The 27,839-nt window shown below is 44.2% G+C and overlaps 1 protein-coding gene and 1 long non-coding RNA gene across 3 annotated transcripts; one reads left to right on the plus strand and one right to left on the minus strand.

Moving 5' to 3' along the window:
• The first annotated feature begins 444 nt into the window (after positions 1–444).
• Positions 445–18,621, plus strand: ALPK2 (alpha kinase 2). Of its 2 annotated transcripts, XM_053932777.1 has the most exons (9): positions 445–1,815; positions 5,353–8,188; positions 10,133–10,280; positions 10,941–11,068; positions 11,176–11,211; positions 12,172–12,446; positions 12,567–12,655; positions 12,905–13,122; positions 13,961–14,013. In XM_053932777.1, the coding sequence occupies exons 1-9, from the start codon at positions 445–447 to the stop codon at positions 14,011–14,013; spliced, it is 5,154 nt and encodes a 1,717-aa protein (XP_053788752.1). The 2 variants fall into 2 exon arrangements, with proteins under 2 accessions (XP_053788752.1, XP_053788753.1); XM_053932778.1 differs by lacking the exons at positions 445–1,815; positions 5,353–8,188 and adding an exon at positions 17,588–18,621 and having other exon boundaries at positions 10,140–10,257; positions 13,961–14,009.
• Positions 18,622–18,679: 58 nt separating this feature from the next.
• LOC128782432 (uncharacterized) lies at positions 18,680–25,366 on the minus strand. Its single transcript, XR_008428782.1, has 4 exons — positions 25,277–25,366; positions 24,167–24,332; positions 22,577–22,774; positions 18,680–19,161 (listed from the first exon to the last, which is right to left on the minus strand). It is a non-coding gene; the product is annotated as an uncharacterized LOC128782432 (long non-coding RNA).
• Positions 25,367–27,839: the final 2,473 nt, after the last annotated feature.

The following is a 27,839-nucleotide window of genomic DNA, read 5'->3' on the forward strand; positions in this document are numbered from 1 at the left end:
TGGGTTTTAAATACTGATTTCTTGTTTTGAAAGTGCTTGCAAATATATGTCAACTGACCACCTTTTAAAAATAGCTATAGCCATTTCAGAAGTAATTTTAAACTTTGTGTTTCTTTTACTTGCAGGTGCACAGAACAAGATCTGCACTTAGTTGGGAGGTAGAATGACTTTTCTTGACCCAGAACCACATACAAAGAACAAAACTTGTCCAGAATTTGTTGTTGTCCTAAATGAACTCATGACAGACTTCAGGGTAGAATGAGCAAAATGGGAAACATTTTGCACAGTGCGAGAGTTCCCTCTGTGAGGGTAAGACTGTGTTGATTTCATCAGGTTCTGACTCTCCAAAAATCATTTGTTTACTGCTTGAGAAACTCAGCAAAGCAGGAGTTTTGTCTCCACTTGAGAAATCCCTCAAGACACTTGCCTAACACAGAAGACAACATGGATGTTAAAAATGTAGTTAAATCCCAGGCAACCTTTTCCTGCCTGAGGGATTTGTCAGAGGATGGTGATGACCTGCTTCTTTTTAACGGTGTGGTTAATGTCACTGCTGGAAGAGTGGAGGAATACTGCAGCAGACAGGTGCCTTCCCACCCCACAGATGTAACCACTTGTCACACAGACAACTGTTCTCTTAACACGCAAGACTCTGGATCTCCTCAGTCTCTGGCAGATGTCCAGGCATGTAAAAGGACTGGGCTGGGCAGACCTCTAACCAGGAATTCCCTGTTGGGTGAGCAGGCAGACACTTCCATAGGTAATCTCACTGATTTTGAAAAAGATGAGACTGAAAATTCTGCCATTGTTCTGGAGATTTATGCAGAGAAAGTAACAAATGTAAGTGATGACTTTTCTGATGATGACCTGGAATATTTTGAATGTTCAGATGTGTTGACAGTGCGTGAAGATGAAATCTGGAAAAAGAAATTGCAATTTTTATTAGAAAGTGATGATGAAGATGATCTAAAACTGAGTAAGGATTGTGATGGGTGTGCTTACTTCCTCAGTGAAATGCCTTGTGTGTTCCAAGTGTCAGATAACACTACGCCTATGGATACCCCCATTGGCTTCTGTGAGCATCAGTCAAAAATCAAAGGAGTTAACGTAAGGAGAGACCCCTCTATGTACAGCCAGTCAGCTCTGCAGACAGAGATGACTCTCACTGTTGGACACCACCGAGATAAAAGTACCACTTTGAAAGACAAAGAGAAGAATCAAGTGCCTGTTGCTTCTGCAGCCACTGGAAATGAACATCCCAGAAGTGAAGAAGAGACTAATGGAAGTGGCCATCTGGCTGCGGGTTCCTCAAAGGACGAACCAAAGCCCACGGACACTGTCCGTGCCCAGGTAGATTCCTCTGCCAATGGCATAGGTGCTGCTTGCACAGATCAGGCTTCGGGGACAACGACAGAAACCAGCCCCGACGGTGACTTGCTGGGGGAAAGCTCACTGCTGCTGGAGGAGGGGAGAAGGAATGTGCCAGAGGGAAATGCACGGCACACTGTCTGTACCTTAACAGAAAGTCTGAGGAGAAACCTTTTCAAGCTATTAAACCCTATAGAACTTTGCAGATATGTAAGTACTATAGGACAGTCTTTCCAGGCTGCAGCAGCAGCTAGGGAATCCCGAGCTCCGTCTCCCAATCAGGAAGGTGTCTGTTCAGCACAGATTCCCGAGGAGGCAGAAAGCGTGCAAATGCAGGCTGGGCTGTGTCCAACAGAAGAGGCAGATAAAGACAGTCACTGGGAAAGGAAAAGGACTCAGGGGCTGTCTGAGCAAAACCAGATGCCAGATGAGAACATCTCGTTTGGGGTAAGTAACATGTTTACCATTTAACACAAAGAGCTGCTCTGCTGAACTCAATGCAATTTATTCCTGCTTGTCACAAAATAATGTAAAATCAAAATTACATTGTAAGATACTATTCATGTACTTCTGAATGACAGCTACGGCTGGGAGGGAAATCTGGGTTTAGAAAAGGCCCAAGTAAAGCCTAAGCTGTTCTAATTATAGAGTGAGCCTGATAATGGTAAGAGTCACTAATGGGCCTCTGGACAGCTGGATAGGGAAATCTGATATGGAGGCTATTGCACCGGTCTTAGCAAAGTAATGCTTCTTTCAACCCAGAAAGTTGCTCAAATACCTGTTGGTATTTGAGCAGAGAATGCTTTGATTTACTTTCTTTTCAATCTGTATGCAACAAACAAAACCATCCTCCACTTACGGGTGCCGGAAACCTAAACCAAATCAGCAGGGGGTTGCTCTGGTTTTGTAACAATGAAGGGAATTCAATGCAGAGTTCATGTTACAGGGGTGAATGGAGCTCTGTGATTTTTAAAAATAAAACAATAAAAAAGTTGGATATTACAGTTGAAACATACAAACCAATTAAAAGTTCAAACCCCTGTGGTACTCTCCATGTACTTGCATATTTTATGCTGTTGGTAGAAAATGAGCTGGAGAAATCACTACAGTTGTAGAGACTGGTATGATGCTCTACCAGATTTCCTAAGTGGGAAAATTGAATCATCATTTTTATTTCACTTTGAAAGACTCAAGATATATAAATACTGTTAAATAATGATATGTCCCAAATTTTTCTGGTTTGAAGGTGTGTAGCTAATTGCACAGAAAAAAACCCTATTTGTCACAAAAAAGTTTTTTCCAGTTGCACATGCTTTTCTTCATCTGATCATTTGGGCAAAAATATCTCCCAGTAGTGTCACACTAGAGTGACTTTAATCTCACCACTGGGGTGTCTTCAGTAGTCAAAAATCATTGAGTTCTTCCTGAAAAATGCTCATAGGTTTCTCTGGTTTTATGGGATTGGAATAAAATTCCAATCCCATCTGAGGAGCACATGATGTCCTTACGATGGGGAATACCCCTCACTGGAATTAACCTCAGAGCTTCCTGGCAGGATGTATGGTTGTGGTTTGCCAGAGGCCTAGTTTGCTTTTTTTTTTTTTTTCTCCCCTCCCAAGTTCAGTGCAGTAATATTTAAATCCCAGAAGCCTCTTAGCCAAGAGCAGCTGTCAGGTGCCTGGCATAAATTTCAGAGCAGCCAATTAGACTTTTGTTGTGTGTAGTCAGTATGCCTGCATTTCCATGGCCAAAACATTTCACTGGATAAAAAATGAGTATTGGTGTACACAAAAGGATGAGAGCTGGGCACACACCAATCCCCATTTTTAAGCATGTGTGTATGACAGTGAAATTCAGGTGTAGGTTCAAAATTATGTGGTCTTGAAAATGAGCCAAGCAAAAGCATCCCACCTGAATACTGCTCCTTTTTTTTTGGAGCACTAGAAAAATGTGGACAGCTTCTCACAGCACCCATATAGTAAGCCAGAAACTCCTCAGAAATCTGCCTGTGTAATCTAAGAGAGGTAAGAACGGATGCATTGCTGCACATGGGTTTCTGTAGAAGTACCCTGGGGCGTTTGCTGGAGCCCAGCGTCAGACAGCTCTGTGGGAGCAAGGGGAGGGGCTCGCAGCAAACCCCATAGCTGACTGCTTTGGAAGGGTGTGGTATTTTCCCTGTCCGTGTGGGAATCAGGTCTGCTGAGGGGTACAGAGCAGCCATGGGATCACAGCACTAATGACCCAAGGATTTACACTTCCCCTTGGCGCCAAGTGTTTGAACTGGAGCAACCTTTGCAGTGTGTCTTGTGCAGCACCTGCTGTGCCCAGTGACTTCTCCTTCTGTTAGATAATTAAGGTGGGAGGCCCCTCACTCCTTTCACGACCTCATGGCCTAGCCCCAGGTGAAATTCTTTATTTACCTGATGCTTCAGAGCAGTTTCATTAATAATCGGTCCAAGACCAACGGTGCCAGCTGTGTGATGTCACATAGTGTACAGAGAGCCAGGAGGCTTTGCTGTGTGTCACTGGGGAGCTGGTCTCTGTTAGCCAGCACCCTGTCTCTGTCAGTGTTCAGCACTGTTCCTGTCAGTGTTCAGTGTTCAGCCAGAACCTTGTCCCTGTCAGAGTTCAGTGGTCAGCACCCTGGCCCTGTCAGTGGTCAGCACCCTTGGGTCCCTGTCAGTGGTCAATGTTCAGCACTCTTGGCACAGGGTGCTGCTGTCACTCCTGGCTTACAGAACCATTATTCTGCTTTTTTTTTTTTTTTTTTTTTTTTTTTCATAACAGCCCGTTCACATAAAATTTGAGAGATCCTTGGTTTGACCTTCCCAAGACAAATTTCTGTCACTTTTAGAAAATTTTGAATTGTGTTATCCAAAAGGGAGAGAAGCAGAACTGGCACAGAAGTTCCAGGTAATTGGGCATCTGGCTGAGATGAGAGCTCGGTGTTGCAAGGGAACGGTCTGGGCCTCAGCCGTGCCAGAGGGGCTGAGCTCTGTGTCAGAGCAAGCAGGGGAGTCCTGCTTGCAGTAGCTGCAGCTCATGACGGCAGCCCTGCTCGTTCAGTAGGATCTACCCTAGGAATGCCAGTTAACATCCCATTTTGTTGCCCATGTCTTAAGTTGGCTCCAGTCTTTCCTGGGAGACACACCAAGAAAAAATCCCTTAGAAAATCTGTACCGCTTTGGAGCATAGACTCCTGACAGCTGTGCATGGTCAGCCTGTTGCTCTATGTTGTTGGCAGAGAACTCACTTTCTGTCCTTTAAAATATTATAGTTCTTCCTCTTTTTCTACCTTTTGAGCAGGAATAGCAGGATGCTGGTAGGATGTGCCTGTCAATCTGCAGGACAAAGCACAGCTCAGGTCTTTTGTTTCACCTGTCTAAAGCAGTTGAAATAACTACAGATATTGAGATATTTCAGCTACTCCATGGCAGGTGTGACATTTAAAAGAGAGTGTAATTTTAGGAAAGGAGAATTTGAGTGGCATTGCATGAAACAGGGAAGTGGCAAGATCCACTAAGGTGGATTGCTGGAGAACAATGTAAAGTAAAAGCAGTCCCAAATGTAGAGGATTTTGAGGGAGCTGAGACCCAGAGGCAGTGATGTACTTTTAGTCTGTATTCTAGGGATTGTTTGTTAACACTCCATTTATGCAAACAGAGGGATATAGATGTAACGTGGGGACTTTACTTGCAAAGGAGAATTACCTTGCAAAACTATTTCTGCTTAAAAAACAGTGAGAAACTATGAGGTAAAATTGATTAGCTTCATTACAAATCCTTCTCTAAGGAGCAACACTTTCAGAATCAGACCTAGGAGGTTAATCTCAATCCATTATGTTGATCGTTACAAGTCACAAATTTGACTATTGGACAAATATTAAAAAAAAAAAAAAAAGTTAAAAAAATGGCAAGCCTTCAGGCCTGTGTCTAGCTATAGTTCTAATTTTTAATTACATTGCTCTATTTTCCTTCTTTGAAGAGCCAAGGTGCTAATCTTAAAAGCGTTACCCGGAATTGTGAGAACGTCTGTATGGAGCCCAGAACAGAAAAGGAAGGCATCTTCAGGGCTGGTGAGAGTGCAGAAACCAGCCAGCTCTCTGCTGAAAACACACTGCAAGTAAAGAATGCAGATTTACAGACTTCTTCTCTTCACTGTGCTCTTTGTGAAAAGAGAGAAGGTTGTCACCAACAGGTTTCCTCCAGACAAGAAATTATTAGGAATGGCAAAAAGTCAAAGATTAACATTTCCCCTTCTCCTCTATGGGATATGGACTCTCTTCCTGATAAACAGGAATGCTTGTGTGCTGTTCTCTCTTCTGCAAAGCTGTGTGATGAGCCAGGGGAGGGAGAGCAGAGGTCTAGGCTTGACATACATGATAGCAGAAACCCAGATATTCTCTGCAGCCAATCAGCCAATGAGGCTGTGTCTGAAGCTAATCCCAAGTCAGTCCTGGAATCTGGAGAGCCTGAGTGCAAAGGAGATGCTGATATATCTGCAGTGCATGACAAGCTGTGGAAACTTCTTCATGAAGATGACTCAGACTATCAAATCCCATTTGAAAACAGAGGCATCCCAAGTTTAGGTACGAGGCTGACAGATATCCAAGTCACAGAACTGAACTTTGTGCAGGAGACCTGTTCTGATCATCCTTTGCCAGTGGATTTGATAGAAGAACAGGAGCCCATCACAGAACCAGCTCATAACCCCAGAACTGAGAAAGCTGACTGCAATGTTTCTGATATCCTCCTGCAGAGAGCTGCAGCATGTGAAAGTGCATCCATAGGAAACATTTGTCTTGCACAAGTGGTAGGAACAGATGGTGTCTGTCTAAATTCTGGCACTGGGAATGAGAGGGAAACACCATCCATTTGTATTTCAGCAAGCAGTGTCCTCCTAAATACCCAGGAGCGCTTGGAGCCAAATCCAATGGCCACGGACAGGAATGGATCCACTGTGGCTTGGGAAGGGGAGCTTGCTGTTGATAATGCTGCCCAAACATGTGAAGCAGATTCTCCTCAAAGGTTACAAAATACTCAGAGTGATAATTTAGCATGTCCCAAATCTGACATATCAGATATGTTACAGGAGACAGTTAGACAGTTACTTCACACTGAATACAACATAGCCATGGCAAATGAGTCTATACCTGGAGAAGGCTGTCATTTTACAGACTGCTATCCAGTGAGAGGAAAAGTGGCTTATTTCCCTGAAGAGGAAGACATTTGCCCTGGTGAAAATACCAGTCAGTTTACACATGCAGAACAGTCTTCTGTTAACACCATACATAAAAGTTGTGTAGTGAATTTACAAGAAAAAGGAAATCACTCAGGCTTAAGTGCACCAAATTTCACTAATTCTGACAACTACCATCTTTCAAAAAATAATGGCTGTCAGGATTTTCAAATTGTTTCTAATGCACAGAAATACAGTAATGTAATGCAATCGCCCAGTTTAATTCAGATTCATGAAACCGTAACACATAAGAATCTACCCCAAAACACAGACCAACTGACAGAAATAGCAAAACAAGAAGGGGCAGTCCCTCCCTCTTCTGGGGAGCCATTTTTAAAAGATTTTTATCTAGAAGTGCCCAGCTGTGAACCATGTAAACCAGGAGGAGAACAGAGAGAGATTCGCATACCTGAGGAACACAGGGCTGAAGCTTCCTGTGACTCAGGAGTTAGTCAGGTTTCAGAGAGTCAGACTGCAGCTTCCCCTTGTAATACAGCAGAACAGCATTCATTTTTTGTTGAAAGCACCTTCAGGTCTGATGAAGGGTTTAGAATAGATTCTTCAAAAAATCCCACCTATGCAGCTGGAAGTGTAACATCAGCCAGTGCCCCGCTGCCCAGGGAGGCTCAAAGTGAGCACCACAGCACAGCAAGTGGGGAGGATGGAAGTTCCTCGGATTGGCTACATTCCCAAGAACTGCTTGGAAACAAAACCCTGCCCTTCCTCACATCTGTAAGCCACTCAGAGGGCCTTCCCAGTGAATCTGCAGTGGCGTGTTCTGCCACAAGAAATGAGGGAAAAACTGGATCCATACAAACTGGAGTAAAAGTAAACGGAAATTTAACTACATTGGAAATTTCCTGCGAGTCATGGAAGGGTCTGTTCCAAAGGGTCCCTGGAGAAACCAAAGGGGAAGCAGCCTTGTGTGAAAATGAACATGAGATTCCAAGAGCTATTGAATATAACCCAGATGAAGCTGAAGCAAAGGCTCCTTTGCACACTTTGACTGGGTCCCAGGCTCTGAAACAGATTATGAATATTAGCACAGAGCAGTCTTGTCCTAACTTGATCCCTTCCAGCAAGATAGCTGAGGCTGAGAATTCAATTAAGTCTACTGAGTATGATAAAAAGGAGGAAGTCAGGACAGCAGAGAGTGTAGTAAGTGGATTAGTTAATTTGCCACCAGCTGATTCAGGGAACAACCAGTGTTTTCAAGAGCAACCACCCCAGGGAAGAGCTCCATCATTCTCTTTGGCGTGGACCACACTTGATCCATTCCCAGTCAACACAGAAAGTCAAAGAAATCAGGAAGGTTCAAACTCCTGCCAGATACCAGTGGCTGCTGCAGAGCCTGAGCCCATCAAATGTAAAGAGGACACAACAAAGAGCGGGCATGAAGCTGCTGGAGCTAAGAAGAAATTACCATCAGCAACTCTGTCCAAAAAACCCAGGCTGGAGGAGAGGGGAAGTGTCAGCAAGGATCCCAGCTGCGTTAAAAGGTCTGGGAAGAGCGAGGGAGGCGTGATTCATAAAGAGGAAAGAAAAGAGCAAAGGAAACTAATTTTGAAAAAGGATAGCAAAGGTAAGAGAAAATGGATTTTCTTTTCTGTCCTTTCCTATCATTCTGGCTACAGTACAAAATTAAGGTTATTGAAAGGCACTGCAAGCCTCTTTCAGACTGACTCAGTCAGCTAAAGGTGTCCTGCCCTCATGGAGCTTTAGTTCCAGATTTAGTAATGAGTGCTATGCCCATGCCACGGAGATGAACCCTATCCCAGCTGGCAAGTATATTCAATTCATGAGCTTTGTAACCTATTTGAAATAATCACTGCCTCACTGGCTTCTTGGAGTAACTTTTCACAGATGAACAGCGTAATGGTACTGCATAACTACACACCACCTAGCAGCTGCAAGCCCACTTCTTATTCTGTTCCCACAGGGCTGTGTTCCCAGTTATGTTCCTGCATTGCAGCTCCCAGCTGCAATTCTCCCCTCTTGGTTACCAAAGGATTTATTACTAGCAAAATATTATTGTTAGCAGTAGGGTACCACTGATAAACAATGTTTTGAGGTCCTACGTGCTGACTTCTGACTGGTTCTGCATTGCTTTGCCCTGCTGCAAAAATGACACGGATGAAAAGAGCAATATTAAACTGGTATAGGAAATAAATAATTGGAAGGAGATCCGTATTGCTGTCAGAGTCTCTAGAGGGTTGCTAACACTGTAGCAGGATCGTGACCGCTGGGCAGATGAGGGATTTGTTGGTTCTATGGGTAGTTTGCAACGACCAAGGTCTTATTTTTACCTTTTGACATTTCATGTTCACATCATAAAATGATTTAATAGGTCAGAGCAAGACTGAACAGTGACTAAAGGTAAGCTACACATTTGTGGAGCTTTTCACACACTCTAATTACTGTGTAGTCTCGTGAGACTTCTGCTTTTTCTAATCACATTTTAAAAAAACCCCAGACTTTTCAAAGATGTGTCCTTTGCCAGGGAACCAGATGTGTGGGAGGAGAGACACATTCCTTCAAAGCAGAGCAAGCAAACTGCAGTGACTGTGCAATGCCTGACCTGTTTCCTTTACTTGAGGCTACACTTGCAAAATATTTTAAACATTCAGGCTGCGTCAGATAACACTGAATTTTCTTCACCTGTTTCTGCTCTGCCTCAGTCTCGACTAAAGTATGTCTGTGTTCTAGAGCACAGTTGTGGCCCTTTCCCTGGCATTATGGGAAGGCTGGTTTAGTTGCTGTGGAATATACTCAGTGTTCTTTTGCATTATTTCAGCTGCAGGAGAGAAGACTGGCCAGGGCAGGAACCTGAAGCCATTAGTTCTATTTCTAGAGCTGTCAGGTCCTGTCTGTGTCACTGTAGCCCTGATACAGCGAGGTTCACATGGCCCAGGACTCATGGACTGCCAGTCCAGTGGGGAGACCTGGGCTGGATGGGGCCTGGAACTGGGAATGGGGAAAACCGTGGCAGTGTGCCTGACCCTTTAAGTTGAGTGTTGCTGGAGTAACACCAGTACACAGTAATCTGCAGGAATGGGATCCCTGAGGGACACATGCCATGCTACCTCATTCAGAGTGCAACAGCTCAGAATTAACACAGTTGGAAACAAAACATCTTGCATTTTATATCTCTTACATCGAGCAGGGATATGTCACTTGAGGTGGGGCTGTGGTGTGATCCCAAAACCTTTCTCTAAGTATATGTCAATTCCCTTTCTTTCCAAGTCCCCTCCAGCCCCCTGCCCACACCTTGCCCATGTGCAAAGACACTGGAGTGTTCTGTGAGGCAGTAAAAAGTCCCAGCAGAGATCCAGGCTGGCAGGACCTTTTGGGACTTTTTCCCAGGCTGTGGTCAGCTAAAAAATTGTACTAGTTATTAGTATTGAGACACAAGAAGTCATAATTACTTACCAGGGATTTCAGCATTCATGTTCTTAACATGAAATGTTAAAATGCCAAAACAATGTGATTGTCTCCAAATCCTAAACTGTGGTTCTTCTGTTTCAAGCCCCCAGACTGCTGAAGAAGATCCAAGCAGAGTTATTCCCTGACTGCTCAGGAAGTATTAAGCTGTGCTGTCAGTTTGGTGACATTCATGGTGACTCCATCATTACATGGACTAAAGATTCCAAGGTACTTGCTCGGCTGCAGAGAAGGTAAGGGAATGTGTCTGAAGGACTGGGAGTTCTGGGGTAACTTTGCTATTCATAGGAGACAGATCTTCTCACAATGCATTGATATTGGTCACAGTTTGTGTTACATCACCTCTCAGCTTGTTCACACACAGTGTCATCCAGATTTCAAAAAAAATATCAAAGAAGTTTGAACCTCATTTAACCTAGTGAAAGGTGGAAATAAAAGCTTCTTGAAGGCATTAACCTCATCTACCTTTTGCATTTTAATGAAAGTAGTTATTTTCCTTGTAGCAGTAATGAACTAAAAAAACTGTTTAGAATGTTAATGTTTCAAAAATACAAAATTAACATTACCCCAAAAAAAAAAAAAACAATTCCATCAAAATGCACACTTCTGAGAAGATGAAAAATTTTGTAGGAAGGATTCTTCTTAGATGTTCTTTTAAGTGGGGAGAAAAAGTTGCATGAATTGGTTAAACTTTCTATTCTGATTCTTCTTGTTTTAACTCTTCTGATTTTGATTGTTGTATTGCAATATCAATTGTAGTATTAATACATGCCTTTCTCTGCTAAATAATCATGCTGTGTTTTAACAAATAAACAGTGCAGAGAGATCAAATTTATCAGTTGTTCCAGTGATAACAAGTAAAATATGTGATAGCACAAAATGCTCTGTTCCAGTGCCCAGGATGACTCTCCCGTCTCTCTGGAAATAGCTGAAGCCAGTTACCAAGACCAGGGAATGTATTATTGCTGCTTGAATAACATGTATGGAAAGGTGACTGCTGAGTTTCACCTGACTGCTGCAGGTAAGCCTCAGTTTAGAGTTTTGATTAATAACAATGACAATGACAGTTTCCATTCAGAGTTTTTTACTACAAAATTCTTTTTTTTTTTTTTTTTTGTTTCCTCCTAGTATTGGAACGTCTCTCAAGTTTTCAGAGTTATGAAGGTAAATATAAAGTGAAGTAGCGTTGTAGTCATACATAGACACACAGACTGGCAGCTCTTTGGCACAAACACATGGTTCTTGCAGGTCACCTGCTGTGTAACTGTACTCCAGGAGAAAGGCAGGCATGGAGCTTTGGAATGCTTTCCCTGTGTGTTAACTGGTGTTCAGTGACACCTGGCATGTGGCCTGTGCTGCAGCTAAAGATAGTGCCTTGCCAGTGGGGTTGTCATTCCTCAACAGCCTGCAGCAATCCAGGCCTTCAGTTGTCATGGTGACTTTTCTTTCTTTCCCTTGAAGAATTAAAATTAAGCATTTATTTCCTTGTGCAAAATAAAGACAGGACTTTTCATGTAGCAGCACTGTATAACTTTTAATCAGAGAATTTCAGATGGAATTAAGGAGTGTTCTAATTCTGGCCTTATCTGTGCAGTGTTTCCTCTGTGCTTTGAAGAGAGGCAATAGTGTACAGAGGCTAAACCAGAGGTAACTGCAAGAGACATCTGGAAGGACTTCCTTGTGTTGTAGTTCTATTCTCCTATTTATCTTCTTTACTGATGGTCCTTGAAATGTTATCATTAGAGACACTTGAAGTGCAGTTAGAATTTTTTAGTTTCTCTCAGTGCTTAACTTTTTTCCCCCTTATGAATTTTTTTTGCATTTTGGATTCCAATGATCATTTAAAGGGGTGAAACCCAGAGTCTTCCTTGATTTCATCCGTAACAGACTTGTTCGCTACACTCTTGTCTTCTCTCCTTTTGATCCTGAACTGCCACCTTTCTCCATGCTGGCTTTAGATCGTACAGGCGAGCAGCTGCCCCTCAGGAGCTGCCTGGGGTCCCAGCCCTCAGTAATACAATTTGTGCTTCCACTGAGCATTTTTTCTCTCCTCTCTGGAGAGATGCATCTGCTGTCCCATGCCCACTCCTCCCTGTGCCTGCAGAGATGCCTGTTATGTTTTAGGTGTGGAAGAAATAGAATTCATGCAGCTGATGTTCCGAGAAGATCCCCTCAGCTCCAGCTACTTTGGTGGGACACTGCATGGAGCAATAATGACAGAGGGGCTGCACTTCGGCGAGGGGATGCACCGCAGAGCCTTCCGCAGCCGCGTGCTTCAGGGCCTGGCACCCGCCTTCGCCCCCGGCCACCCCTGCGTGCTGAAGGTGCACAGCGCCCTCACCTACGGCACCAAGAGCAGGGACGAGCTGCTGCAGAAGAACTACAGTCTGGCACTGCAGGTGAGCTGCCCCTGGCCTTTGTAATCCAGACTTGTGGGCCAAAGCTGTCCTCATGTTCAAACAGATGATCTGTTGAATGTTTTGAGCAATATTCCCATAGGCATGTCTGTTGTAATACAGGAATGCTATGTCCAAAATACTGCAAGAGAGTATGCAAAGTTATATGCAGCTGAAGCTGAACCCTTGGAAGGCTTTGGAGAAGTACCAGAGTGAGTATAAATATATATTTTATATACATATATGCTTACGTATACTGTCCTGTGCCATGGCAACCCACTGATTGCTAGGACTAAAGAGGAAAGAGGAAACCTGGGAACAGTGTTACAGCTCTTCCAGCTTGGTTTAGAGTTGGTTGCTGTTCATTCACTCTCTGAGATCACTGGCCACTTCTGTCTGTTTCTTACCCTCTTACTGAAAGAATTCTCAGGATTTTATTAGTTTCTATCCCTTGATTTCAGAATCATTCAGATTTTTCTTATTCATCGCCCTACTAATAACATCCCCTATGCCACAGTGGAGGAGGAGCTGGTTGGGGAGTTTGTGAAATACTCTGTCAAGGATGGCAAGGAAGTGAATTTCCTGAGAAGAGACTCAGAGGCTGGCCAGAAGTGTTGCACCTTTCAGCACTGGGTGTATGAGAAGACCAATGGGAACTTGCTTGTCACTGACCTGCAAGGTGAGTTGTCTGAGTAGGGGCAATTTTTATCTAGCTTATGTTCTTGTAAGAGGGCAGTTTGGAAAAGAAAACTAAATCTTACACTCTTAATGGAGGAGTTGTTCTTTCACACGTACCTTAATGAATCAAGACACTCTGTATGAGCCAAATCTGCCTTTTTGTCCACCACCCAACGATTAATGAAATAGCTGCTGAGTGAAAGACTGCAGGTGTTAATAACACCCCAGTCCTCCCCCTTAGTATTTGAATACTCACCAACAATCACTCAGCATTGGAATGCTCCACATTTGGGTCCTGGCTAGTTTTGAAGAAATATATTCTTTCAAAAGGAAGGATAGAGAAGAAACACCCTCGTGTTTGCTAAGTGCTTCCTCAGCTCCCATGCATGTGACTCCTCTTCAGTGCTGCAGTGTATTTGGAACAGGGGAAGACAGACCCTTCTTGAAGAAAAACAGAAAAAGCTGGAATCTTAAGAAACATCCTATATTCTTTTACATGTGAAGGCAGAAAAAATAGCAAAAAGGCATCTAAACAAGATCCCTGAAGTAATTTAAGGGGAGGAGAAAGAACAAAATCCTAGCACAGGAAACAAGCTGTGCTGTTGATCACCCTGACAGCTTTAAAATAGTAGCATGAGCCTGACTTCTAGAAACTTCTGGTGACACAGAGAACATCCTCTTCTTAACTGGGGTGCTTTAAAATGCTTTGAAAAAAATGTGACAAATAATTAAAGCTAAAAAGATGACTCAATAAATAATATTTAATGCCTCCATATGTGAATATTGTCCCAGAAATTCCAGTGTAAGCTAAGCTCTCTGTTTTCCTTGCTGCCTTGCAGGTGTAGGGATGAAGTTAACGGATGTTGGCATAGCAACCCTGGCCAAAGGGTGAGTGAACATGATTTCTCAGCAGCACGGTTGTGCTTTACTCATCTGCCTCTTCACAATTAAATGTGGATGGGGGAGGGTGCACTGGAAATTCATTCTTGCTTTAACTTTAGAAGAAAACAGTCCTTATCTAAATGTTTTAACTTCTTTGTGTTCATATTTATGGAAACCCACCTGTAGAGGAAACGCTTTTATTTTGTTATGAAAGAATGGGGCTACCCTGTAGATTGAGCTTTGTTTTTCCTGCATGCCTCCCTTGAAAGGGGCTTGTCCAAAGGGTATTTCACAAGTGACATGAAGGGTTCTGGTGACAGCAGGTAAGGCTCCTGGTGGTCCATCAGCTGGAGGAAGGTAGGGCTGAACACACGGGGCCAGCACTGGCTGCAGTCTGTGGTAAAAGGCAACCCAGAATCCCTCCTGCAGGCAGCAAAAGTGCCAGAACTTTGGGATATGTATTTGTGACACAAGCTTTTATAAAGACTCTTCTCAGTGGCATGTTGTGTATTGGCCACTTCCTTGATAAACAAGGACAATTGTGAAGGGATTTGATGGTATCTCTCCCATTTCTCTCTCAAAAACAGCAGTTCTGAGCCTTAACAAAAGATTATTCAGGGCATTTCTAGAGCCTGTTTTCTAGTGGTGTCGCAAAGGCTTCAGCTCTTTTGAGGAAACTTAAGCCTATGTGTAAAGATGTAGGCCTGTAATATTCTAACTTTAGTCCACTTCTCTTAAGTTAATTAAGGCTTCTAGTTATAGCACAGACCAGCAGAGCTGTGGATAGGAGTAGGCAGTGGCTGCTGGACAGGGAAAGGGGATGGGGATAAGTGCTTTAATTTCATATTCTCCTTTGAGAATCTGGCAGGAGAAAGAAGATCTGATCATGTGTTCAGCCTTTATTCTAAATTGGACCATGTCTGTATACCCAGGATACAAGAAGAAACCTCATCACCTAAATTATTAAAAATGTGACTCTAGAATATTCTGGGAGAATCTTGAACATTTGCAGGCTGGCATCCGTTCAGTTAGACTGATTTACTCTTGCAGCTGTGGATCCAAAGTAAAAGCAGTTGAAATGAATGTACATCATCCTGTTACAAATCAAAAAAGTAATAAATGTTTTAATTAGGCAACACTGTTCTCAAGAATCAGAAGATTTATAAAAATGCTTCAGTGAATGTTGTCCAGCCCACTGTGGGAAATGATTCCTATAAAAACACACATTGTGTTGGGGAGGAGGAAGTGAGCACACAATGCAAGCTGTAGTAAGGATCACCTCAGGCATATAGAAAGGAAAATAATTTCCCTAAATTAATAACCTCCTGAAAATGTTGTTTGTTATTTTGTTTGTTATTTAGCTAACGGTATTCCTGCAAGATGACAGATTTTTCCTGGTCCTGTGTTTCATTTTCATGCTCCTTTCCTGGAAAGAAGATCTCAGAATTAATGTCTGCAGTTGGATTTTTAATTCTATGAACATGGGTGGGGAAAATCAACTCAGTGCCCAGAGCTCCTGTGTGTTGCTGGGTCTTGCTGCTTTGGGCTGTGTTCAGCCAAGCTGCTGAGAGATAACCTGGTCCCATGAAGGGACCATGGTTCTAGTGAGCCAGAAATGCAGAGTGGGACTGGTGTAGCTTGAACTGTGCTGGCAGAGGGGACACAGAACATATCTCTTCTGTACTCCAGAACAGAGTCCGCGATGTGTGGAGGAAAGAATTTTGATCTTTTGTCCTTGCTCTGTGTGTTCTGCCAGGGAACTGGAAAGCAGAGGAGCCCGAAGCAGTGGTGTGTGGTCAATGTGCTGCAGCAGCTACACTGCAGTTCTGTCAGGAGAGGGCGAAGTGGACCTAGGAACAGGAGCGCCAGGGAAGCATTTTTAATGTGGCCACAGTGCCGCTCCTGAGCCTTAAAATCAGCTACTCTGTAGCTTCTGTGGCGAATGGAAAGAAAAATACCACGGCACAGTGCCTGGCTCTGTGCACGCAGTGTGCATGAGGGCTCAGCGATTTATCCAGGAATGGTGCACACAAAGGAGGGAATTAGGAGCACGGTAACCCACGATTATGGTCATTAACAGGAGTACTGGTTGCCAAATCTGGATCTGAAACTCTGCCTGGTTCCAAGGCATTGACAAGTTTAGCTTTACTCCACATTGTAACAAGAGGCATTGGGGAGTTTAAGCCTGAGGGTAAATCCAAAATTTCCCTTTCAGATTTAAGGAAGATTTGTTTTGGTTTGGTGCTGGATAGAAGAAAGTTCCCTTGCTGAGGGCAGGTGTGTTTGCCTGTGGAATTCCTGTTCTGTGGGTGTGTCTGGTGCATCCACCAACACAACACATATCTGTGAGCTCTTGAGAGCAGCTCAGTAAAGTCTGAAGTTTCTGATTTCTCCAAGGGAGCAAGAGGACCGTTGATGACCCTGCTGGACTGCAGGATATAGTCTTAGGGCAACAATGACATGCCTCTTTAACTTGCTTTGGTTAGACAAACACACAGCTTACTTGGAGAGGAAGGGAATATCCCTTTGAGGTTCACCTGCTGTTCAGAGCCAGCTGAGTGGGGTCTCCAGAGTAGGGTCTGTCTGTCAGCAGGATCCTGACCTTCTCAGAGCAGCAGTATTCTCTTTAGCACTGTGCAGTCTGCCTGAAGAAGGAAGTTCTCTGGATGCTGGGAATGAGCATCCTCTGTTCATTTCAGAACTAAATCTTGTTTGGTTGGTTTTGTGCAGACATAACACACAGTTCACCTCTGAGGACACTGGATGTCCAGCAAACCAAGAGAACAGGGTAGAACAGGCACTGACTAGAGGTTAAAAAAGGAAACGAGCACCCTGGCCTTTCTTTTTCCCTTCTCCATCCTGAGAATTTAACCAAAAAGGCTCCTTTGAAGAGCAGGTGCACCTTTTAAAATAAGCTGATGCAGCTTAAAAAGCAGGCCCTGGGAGGACTGTCAGCATCCAGAGGCATGTTGAGGAGAAGAGGGATACATGTGCCCTGTACCTCTCATGGTGGGAGGTACAGTGGAGGCTGGATGAGACTGCCTTCCTCAGGAATATTCCTTCCATCCTTCCCTGAGGGGCTTGGCTCCTTGAGATCCTGTAGGCAGCCAGGGGAGGGGAGCAGCATAGCATGGAAATTATGTACATGTTTAGATGGAAATAGCGTCTAGTTCTGAAACACCTTGTGCAACAACCTTGTCTCTTCATGGTGGCCAACAGAACTGTTCATGGAGAATGATGTAGCATGGATTTCACGTGTGTGTTACTGAGAAAGGTAGCCAGCAGACAATTTTATTCCCAACTTAATGCCATGAAAGACAGTGCCAGGACCCAGCCCACAGAGCTTTGCCTCTAATGCTTTTCCCTCTTCTGTCACCACTTGTTACCTGGTTCCTCTCACCTCCCAGTGACCCAGTCTGAGTTTCTGTGGCAGTCGATGCTTCTCAAGCCAGCATGGGTACAAGAGACTTGCTTAATGTTTTCAAGTTGCTTATGAGTCAGCAGTCATACTCTGCCTCCCTGTGCTGAAAATGAATCTTGAATTCCCATTTGGGTTTTTTTTTTTTTTTCCTTTGTTACTACAGATACAAGGGGTTTAAAGGCAACTGCTCCTTTTCCTTCATTGAGCAGTTCAGAGCCCTCCACCAGTGCAATGAGTACTGTGAGATGCTGGGGCTGAAATCTCTCCGAACCACTCATCAAAAACAGAGGAAAGCGACATCCACTAAAAGCAAAAATCTGCCAAACTCATCAACAGTAAAGAAAATGGTGCCCAAGAAGGCAAGAGAACCTAGAGACTTCACTTATTCAGAGCACTGAGTCTCACTATCCCACCTTGTGAAACTACTCCTGAGGACATGGAGCAGTGACATGCACCAGTGACCTGAGGGGATAACTTTAGTCTTTTGCCTTTTGACATTGTTTTGGAATCATCCTGATGCTGATGTCAGCAACAAAGGAAAGAGATGACCGTGTGCTCCTGGTGCCTGAGATTTAACACTGGGGCAAGGTTTTGAAAACAAATGAAGCCATCTCCTGGATTTCCTTACAGGCTTCTGTGGACTGGTACTGGAGAAGAACATCTCTGTGTCTACATCAATGGCCCACATCAGTGGTTCAGCTGCTATGGAAACATCAATATATTTAAGATGCCAACTAGAAGTTTTGCACAGTATTGCATATGCGTATGCATGCTGGGTTACTTAGAACTAGAAGTCAGGAAAGGTGAAGTTTGGAACACACTGATGAATATTAAAGTTACCACTTCCATTGCAAATCAGAGCATAATATCCTTTGAGCCTAAATCTTGGACTATTCAATGGGATTTAGGCTTCTCAGTGCACTGCTGGTACCTGGCTTTCTTTAGGCCTTTGGAAGTTCCTACAGATGATGCCTATTCTTTACAATAGTGTTCAGGAGAATTTCTGTGAGGACATTGTGACTGTTCCCAAAACAGGAGGTTTAGAACATAAGGCAAGGGGCTTGAGTGTGGAGGGATGGGAACAAAACTAAAAGCATTGGATGAATGGTGTTTCAAGTTAGAGGCAATAGATTTTTATCAGAATTTTGGGAAGTGTTCTGTTTGAAAAATGCCATGTGCATCTCAGCTAATTAATACTCCAAATGTATGTTGTAGTTTGGTCTCAAAGTCAGAGATGGAGTTTCACTCTATGGGCTAATTGCCTTCAGTTTTATTGTCCTGGTCAGTTCAATGAAAATCACAAGCTGACCTCTCAGAGGTAAACACAGCCCTATTAATGCCAAGGAAATCCACATTCCTAATGATGACAGTATAGTGATGATTCCTTAAGATGGCTGGTGTGCTTTACAATGGGGATCTGGAAGTGCATGTGTGAGAGTATGGATCTCTCACATATTCTGGTGCTTTTGCCTCTTAAAAGAAGGAGCAGAGTCATCCTGCTGTGCACGTACCACGGTTGTTTATTCCTCAGCACAGTGGAAGGATGTACTGCCAGAGGTCCCAAACCTTCCTGACCCGATGCCTTGTCTGCCAGGAACTATTTAGTGTGATAATGGCGTTTGATAGACTGGACACAAACACCATTGTCACACTCCACAGCTCTGGGAGCAGATCCTTAGCCTGTGGAAGGAGTGGTGGAGGCACACCGCAGACTTCAGCAGAGGGCGTTTCAGAGACCTGCAAAAACAGACACAAGAGCAGGTTTGTGCATGTTTACATGTGACACATTGGGGTCCTCACATGGGTGGGACAGAGGATCCTTGTTGCTGCGCCTTTGGGGGGACCCCCCGGAGTGTCCCCGGGGAGCGCCATAAGCTGAGTTGGCTGGTAGCAGCAGGCAGGCAAGGAGACTCCACACGGCTTCTGAGGGTGCTCGTTAGATGAGGGTTTACTGGGGGTCCTGCCCCCGGGAGCAGCATGGTTTCTGAGGGACAGGGGGGGAAGGGGGCGTGAGGGGGAAAGGGGAGGGGGAGAGAGGGGCCGAGAGAGCACCGGCCACGAGAGCCGGCTCAGAGAGAAACCCTGTCCCACCGGCACACTTGACAGGGAGATTCAAAGTGGGCGCAGAATAAGATTTGGGCCAATGGGATTAGAGACACATGATACTTCAGAGGAGGATTACAGCCTTGGAATAAACCATACATTTTCGAGGGATGAGACAGAGCATACCATTTAACTAAAATATAACACCACAGATCCTGAATTGATTTGAGGTGAATATTGTATCTCTGCTAGCTGTGGGAATGTAAAAGTGAAGTGACTTTGAGTGCCTTTACAGACAAGGGAGATGGACAGCACCTGAGAAAGTAATCTGTACTATTCTGGAAGCAAATTCCTGAGGAGAGGGATGAGTCATTTCTGCAAGGGCTTTTGTCTTCCTCTAAGTAGTGGAGTCAGCCCAGAATCAGCATCAGGCTTTTATAGCTATGTCAGACCTGAGGAATCACAATGCTGGGGATTACATTTGATTTTCATATACTTGTTTTTAGCAGTGTTTTTGAGTAGCCCACATACAAGACAGCCAAGTTGGTCTGTAGTCCTGGTCCCACTGCCCCTGTGCTATTCCACAATGCTCTTCTGGGACACATTAGCACCTGTGCATCAGGGAATTAAGCTCTAGGGTCCCTAGCTGTGGTGCTCATCTCTGCACAGGCTGGGTGTTTCAGAGTGTTTCTCTCTGTGTTTAGCCTGCTAGCCAAATAACATTTTTGCACACTCTCAGTGAGTAGAAAACATCCCATAAAAGATTATGTGGACTAAGGAGTGGGTTAAGAGCACACAATCATGCTGCACAGGGATTTGTAACCCATGGAAATTCAGTTATATGCCATCATCACATCTAAATGCTGCAGAGAGGCAGAGAAAACAGAGAAGGAGGAGCACATGGAAGGGGAGAGGTTAGAAACCAGGGCTGGGGTGAACAGCAGTAGCTTTTATTTTTTGTAAGTAATGAAAATTGAACTTTCTGGCTCAAAAGAGAATCCCCTGTGGACTGGTTAGAAGCCTCTTGGGAGGAGATGCAGTTGTCTTTGTGTGCCAATGGATGAGAATGAGATGTCTTGCTGTAGTGCTTTTACACTCCACTCTCATTTATTTTTAAGCTCGGAAATGCATTCCCATTTTACATACTGGGGAGAATTTGCTCCCCAGGTGTAGTAAACCCAGACTCTCCAATAGTCTTCTGGATCTGGTTCTGCTTTAGCAACAGAGTGTTAAGGAAGTTAAAGCCCTCAAAAGGCTCATCCTCTGAGAACTCCTCCCTGGGTTTAGCCTTCTCATCAATCCCTTTTTGTGAAGGGAGTATAGAGCTCACAAATCAACCCACTCAATTCTACAGCATCAAATGTCGAAGTGCCTGCACAGAGGTGATACCAAGGCACCCAGATGAGCTGCTGCCCACCTGTACTGATACACCTGAACCACCAGCCTGCTCTTTACAGTGTAACAGGGGTCTCCTCACCTGTGATCTAACTTTCTGTCTTACTTGGATCTTCTTCCCAATTGTAATATAGTTCAACCAGTGTTGATAGGTCAGGGCAGACTTAGTAGGGCTCTGGATCGGTTTAATTCTTGATTTACATCTAATAAAACCTCAGGGAAGGGTTCGTGATAACTCAGTGTCACAAGCTGGCAGTAGAAGCTGGGTTCTGAGTGCCCTTTGCTGGTGGACAGAACATCAGAGAAATGGAGCTTCAGTGTCTGTTTCATTCATTCAGGCTGTTTCATTTCTCCAGTGTGATTATTACAACAGTAATAATCTGGCATTCCCATCCCTGCTGCAAAAGCAAGCCTAGAAATGCTCGGGCATGGCTGACATCCAAGGGATTTTCATGTCCCACTGGTTCTGTCTGTGTTTTGAGTCTGTAGTGTTGCAGTGGGACAGAGCTGAGCATTTGCACTCACAAAACAGGCAGATGTGCAGATCCACGGGTCAGGCGCCTATGCAGTCCCAGCTATGAAGGAGACATCTCTGAAAGAAGGAGACGAGCTGCAGCACACCCTGAGCATCCCATGGCACTGAGTCTTTGGAATTAATGATGGCAAAAACCCAGTAATGCCAGAACATTCTGTCAGTAAGGATGCAGCTGTAGCCCTGGGGTCCACGGGGCTGGTTTTGGTAAATGTGCCTATGCTGCAGCTGGTGAGAGTGAGAAATGAATGCCAAAGGGACAGAGGTGCTGTACCTGGCTTTCTAATTCACCTCAGTGTTATTGTCTTCCCTTACCTTTTCTCATATGCATTTTACTCAGCTTTCTCTCTGCAGCAGAGGGGAAGGATGATGCAAATTCCTACTAATGAAGCTCCCTGAGGAAAAGCCTGGCAATCCTGTGCAGAGCAGGAAAGCCCAGAAATCCTGGCAAAAGGACTTGACTTCACTGTAGAATACGTAAGGGGAAAGCAAGGCAGCTGATGCCACTGCCAACAGGCAATTTTTAGTCCCTCAGCTATGTGGAAGCTTCCAGCAAATCAACAGGAATATTTCCAAGACAAAATATCATGCAAGAAAGAGAAATGGCCACTAGTTTTTAGTACTGCAAGGGAAAAAAAAAAACCCCAAAATAATGGGAAAGTTACAGGGAGAAAACAAAGCATAAACATCAGAGAAAAAAAAATCCCCTTTTTGCTTCTCTTCTGCTGGACATCTGTGTAAAGAACATAATTGGGCTGTTCCAATGCAGAGGAGCATTGTGAAGAACAAATGGGTTTTCAAGAGGGTTTTTTGAGATGGGTCACAGAACCTGTCCTTCCCACATGGCCAGACCTGGACGCATTCCTGGTCCCCCAGAAAGTCTGTCAGTTTCCCCACCACCCCATTCCTTAAAAAAAATAAACAGGGTGGTTTGCCCTACCCTAACAAAAGCCTCATCTCTTTCTAAGTGCAGGTAGAGATCCCTAGGTCCAAGACATTAAATCCTGTTAAATTACACAGTTGAGCCCTGGGCATGTGTGGATATTTTAGTATGCTGAAGTGCTTAGTGTTGGAAATCCACCTGCACTATTTTATTTTAGTTAATATCTTTTAGCTTTTTTTTTTTTTTAGTTAATATCTTTTCCTTTTCCTCGCATGAATTTTGCTCGGGAAGGCACTTACCATCAGAGATAACAGCCAAAGGATCCTCTGGTGTGTTGTTAGGGCTTGGCAGAACTGGGATTCTCTCGCAGGACATTTTGCTGACTGTCTGTACTCGAATCTTTAGAGTCCTGGTTTCTTTTCTGAGTTCCCAGCAGTGGGCAGCTGCTGCAAGCCTCTGCTTCCAGTGGACACCTTTCCCTCTCCCTTTATGGGATCCTGAGGTTTTAAAGTAAACAATTCATTCTTGCTCTGATAAGTCATATTAAAATATTGATCTGTGGGAGGGAAGATGACCCTCGCTGCACTGAGCCACAGTCACCTTTAGTCAGACTAAAGAATGGAAAAAAGCTCTGAGACCTCAATTTTCTCTGTTCCTTCAGAGAGCACATGTGAGGAGGGAAAAATGCAAAAGATAAGGGGGTTTCAGCTCTTTGTTTTGCTGGACCCTGAGATGAAGAGTGTTTACTCTGGCTCTATAGTAATTGCTTACTTCTGCCAGTGAGACTGATTTTGTCAGTTCCTCAGGTCACAATGCTCATCTCATGTTCACTGCTGGGGCTTGCCAATCTTTTTTCTTTCTTAAATTTTGATGTACTGCTTTGCTTGGGAATTTTCAGATTTTACTTTCCAGCACACCTAGGAAGTAGGGGGAAAAGCCTGGCTTCGGTTGAGCCTGTCTGAACACCACTGGCAAACCCAGGAATGGTACACACCTCCCAGGACCTCATCCAACAACGAGACTTTTGCATAAACCTCCACTTTAGGGCCTGATGAATTTCACATTTTTTTGTGAAGGCTAAAATAGGATTTGAACATGAGATTTTCTCTGAACATAAGATAAAGTCACATTTTGGGTATGAGAACATTTGCTAGTTAACTAACGGGTGTTTCATCACTTACTTCCACTACCATACTGCTGTTCCATTAGAACGTTTTGGAACAGTCTGAAGTAATAGTTTGGGGGTTTAGGAAGCAAAGTTTTCAATATAAAAACTTCACAAAAGTGAGGAACCAGGTAATTTTACTGATTTTGGCTGGATGTGTCCATGCAGCAGCAGAAAACCACCATGAAATCAAATTTGGAAAACATTCTGTTTCTTGTCCTCTCCTTATACCTTCTTTGTTACTAGTTGATGACACATGTTTTTTTGCTTAATGCTGTCTTGGACTGCAAATCTGTCATGGCAAGAATAATCTATTGTCTCCTAAAATGCTGATTTCTAATCCCAGTCCTGTTATGTAAATAGTAATTCCTTGTTGGGACTGGTACATGCACACAGTGTAAAGATGACAAAAATACTACTTCTACTAGTTCAGAGTCTGCCCTAGTAGTAGAACAAGTTTTGGGGAAAGTAGGTATCTAAAAATGACCTGTACAATTATATCAGCATCCTGTGTGCAAACTCCGTATGCTACTCTGAAAGTACGGATGTGCATTTGAAGTCTACAGAAGGTATCTGACAATATGCTTAATCAGAAAAAGAGGACAAAAGACCTCATATTAAAAATAAAACAACCAACCCCAAACCAAAATGCCACATGTTGTCCAAAACTAGCAGAAAAAAACTAAAATGTGCTACTTTTAATCACAGCAGAAACACCACTTACTTGGTATTTGTGGGTTGTGTTTCTGGGGGGAAAAAACCCAGTTTCCCTCAAAATGGGGCTCTGCAGCTGTAGGTAAAGCTCTGGTCACTCCACAAGGAGCCTGGGGAAAGTCTGGAACTGCATTGCAACATCCAGTACTGCTGCAGACTGGTTGGGGTCCAGTTCTCTGAAATGAAATGCCAAAGTATTGGGAAATTCCTGGAAAAATAAAAGGAACTCGTTTGTTTAAATGTTACTAAAGGTGACACAGGGGCAGATAATGCAACATACATTGTACATAGGCCAGAGGGCCAGATTCTTCCCTTGGAAATATGTACCTGTGACCCCAAAAAGAATCATCTAACTTTGAAGTGCAGTCTAACTGTGAGGCTGGCACTGCTCGGAGCAGAGGACTCAGTCCTGTGATCTCCAAAAGTCCCTTCCAGCCTAAATTATTCTGTGCTTCCATTTTATATGCAGAGTTCCTGGTGAGTAAGGACACAATTTGATTCCTACAAAAGCTCTTTCCTCTCATTTTTCTTACATACAGTGTGTAAGATATGTTGAGGGAAATGGAAATCACAGGGATGGTGTCTTTTCTGTGCATAAACAGTGGAAGAACAGCTTCCAAACTGAAGGAATAACTGCAGGGGCAAAAACCTGAGATGTATCTTTGTGGCTTTACTCCAGCACATCTGTGGAAAAATCCAAACACATCCCACCACCTGTGAGCATGGCTCCCTTGGCTTAAACTTCCTGACAAATCTGTGTCAAAGATTTAGGCCAGAATCTTTTATGGAGAAAAATTACACATATCCAACAGTGGAACTGAGTTTATCCCTTTGCTTTCTTAATGTCAGTGACTGTGATGACTCACATCACTTTTGGATATGGCCATATAATTTTTGAGAAGACATTGCTACAGGAATTCTTGGGCTCAGAGTAGACAAAGATGGTGTTTAACAGCTTATCCCAGAGTACTGCAGCATTCAAAGGGCACATTTACTGCGATCTCATGGACAGAGGTAGGGCTACAAGTAGAGGTAAGGGCTACAAGTGCTGGGACAGCTCAGATCCCAGAGGAGAAATGCTGTGATCCTTGTCAGTCAATGGCCACTGGTTAAAGATTACCTGTGCTGGTCACTGCGATGGCTGGGTAGAGAAAGATTAACTCAGAGAAGCAGAAAGTTGAGCAAAGGTCTTTAACCTGGAAGCCATGATCTCTTCTGATTTCTGCTGGGGATCAGTAAACAAAATTGATTTGAGTTTCCCAATCACCAAACTCATTACATCAGCTCTGGATTGTCCTGGCATTTCCTGTAACCATTCACCCTCTGACAGAGAGGGGTTGCGAATTACCTTCGGATTAGGAGAGTAAGGTCTGGCTGACAATGTACCCTTCATGATGTTGCTTTTTCCCCAGCCAAATAGTTGTGGGCAGAATTTAAGCAATTATGCTGCAAACAGAAGGCTAACACAAAAAACTTGTATTTACCAGTCCCTCAGGGCAACTCCCCTTCCCCCAGGAGATCTGCTGGTTTTGCAGACAGGTGTGCTGGGCACACCAGTGTACAATGGATGCCTTGGGAAGGGCATCCAGCTCTGTTAGTCCTCTGTCCCCTAAACTGCACATGAGGATAAGCAGCTTTATTAATTTTTTGTCTCTGCAAGTAAAAATTCTGTTTCAATCCACTTCTTAGAACTTGAAGAGACTTTGGTGATCTGAACTCTGTCAGTCCCTAGCGCAGTCTGTGCCAGGGGCTGAGGGTGGCTCTGCTGAGGGGCCCTGTGCCCTGCCTCTGTCCCTCCATGAGCCCAGCCCCAGCACCAAGGCCTGGGGGAGGTCTGAGGGAGACTTTGGGGCAGGGTGGACAGGGCTCTTGGTGCCCTTGGCTTGCTGCAGCCAGCAGTAATTAACTGCTAGTTGTTTTAATTGCAGCGCTGCAGTACAGTCAGGAGCAGTCCCTGTGTGGCTCCCGTGTCTCAGGAGATGCCTGTCAGCATCTCACACAGGTGCTAGTTTTGCTCTTTTGAGAAAAGCAAAAAAATCAGCTTGGCCCCTTGAAAAATCATGAAGACAAAGTTTTTATAGTGGTTTTATAACTCCATGCTGATGTTCTGCCTAGGCCCAGTGGTGACTAGAGGAGCTCCCTACAGCTAGTCTGGCCACCAGAAGGGCTTAAAGTCAGGGCCTAGAAGTAGCCAAGATAAAGCCAGTTAAACTCAGCTTGGCACGGTCTGGACTTGGCTTTCCTTTTCTATATTCATCTGCTCCTAATTCCCTAGTGACACAGAAAAACAGTGCAGCCATGATGGCAATGTTTTGGAGACAGTGGTGACGAAGTAACGAAGAATGGCCCATCAAGTGTTTTGTGTGACATTGCAGGCACTTTCCTTGCTAGACGGAAACTTGACACAAATTCCACATTTAGTCTAACCTGTTTTACCAACTCATTTATCACCCTATGTAGCATGAAATAGCATTTCCCATGGATATTCCAGTCCTGTTTGCCATGGCTCTGCTGAACTGAAGCTTTTTTCACAAAATCCTGATTTCAAGACCTCAGAGAAAGAGAAGCTGCTATCTTTTCCCAGTCTGTCCCTGTGGGTAATCCAAACCAACAGGTTTGAGGGACAGGCTGTGGCTGCTCAGGTGCAACTGGTCTGTAATTACTTAGGTTGGTGCAGGTACTGAGCATCAGACATCCTTAGGTGTTCGAAGACAGTTTTGAGTGAAAAGAAGGACTAAAGTGAGGAGGAAAGTGAGGCAGCAGCTTTTGTGAAAGAGTTGAAGTGCTCTTTTTCCACAAGGAAAATATTTGTAGCGTTGGTAACTGGAGAATGCTCCAGAAAGGATTTGCTCCCAGTGGGCAGCGGCCGGTTGCCAGTGGCAGCCTGAGTCCCAGTTACCTGGACAGGGATAACTGGGAAGTTTCTGTGTCAAAACGACAGAATCCCAGAATGATTTGGGTGGGAAGGGACCTTAAAGATCATCTCATTCCACCCTCATGGGCAGGGATGCCTTCCACTCTCCCAGGTTGCTCCAAGCTCTGTCCAGCATGGCCTGGGACACTCCCAGGGATGGGGCAGCCACAGCTTCTCTGGGCACCCTGTGGCAAGGCCTCACCACGCTCACAGCTGAGAATTTCTTCCCAATATCCCATCTGATCTTGCCCTCTGGAAGTCTGAAGCCATTCCCTGTGTCCTGTGAGTCCAGGCCCTTGTCCCAAGTCCCTCCCCCATCCCTCCTGTGAGCCCCTTAGGTGCTACAAGGCTGCTGTGTTGCAGGGAACCTGCACACAGAAACAGCAGGGGGGTGAAATATGGATCTTGAGCTCAAAATAAAGTCAGCATTGGCAATTCCTGACCTAGCACTGGGAATTGCAACATTATATATCAAAAGAATGGAAAGAAGAATTATTAATGTACAGTACAGGCTGCAGAAAGAGGCGTGGGAGTTACACAGGTGTTCAGGCATGCTGGAAGTTAATTAGTCCTGATTAAGATCAGGTGTGAGGATGCCTCAGGGACCTTGTAATGGGTTTTTAGTCTAAAGTCCTGATTAAGATCAGGTGTGAGGGCGCCTCAGGGACCTTGTAACGGTTTTTTAGTCTAAAGTGATTCTCAGTGTGGTGAGGGCTTTAGAATTGGTTCTGCCAAGTTGGAGAAGCTTACCCATTGCATTGGATATTAA

Source organism: Vidua chalybeata, chromosome Z (genome assembly GCF_026979565.1).
Source record: "Vidua chalybeata isolate OUT-0048 chromosome Z, bVidCha1 merged haplotype, whole genome shotgun sequence".
Taxonomy (NCBI): domain Eukaryota; kingdom Metazoa; phylum Chordata; class Aves; order Passeriformes; family Viduidae; genus Vidua; species Vidua chalybeata.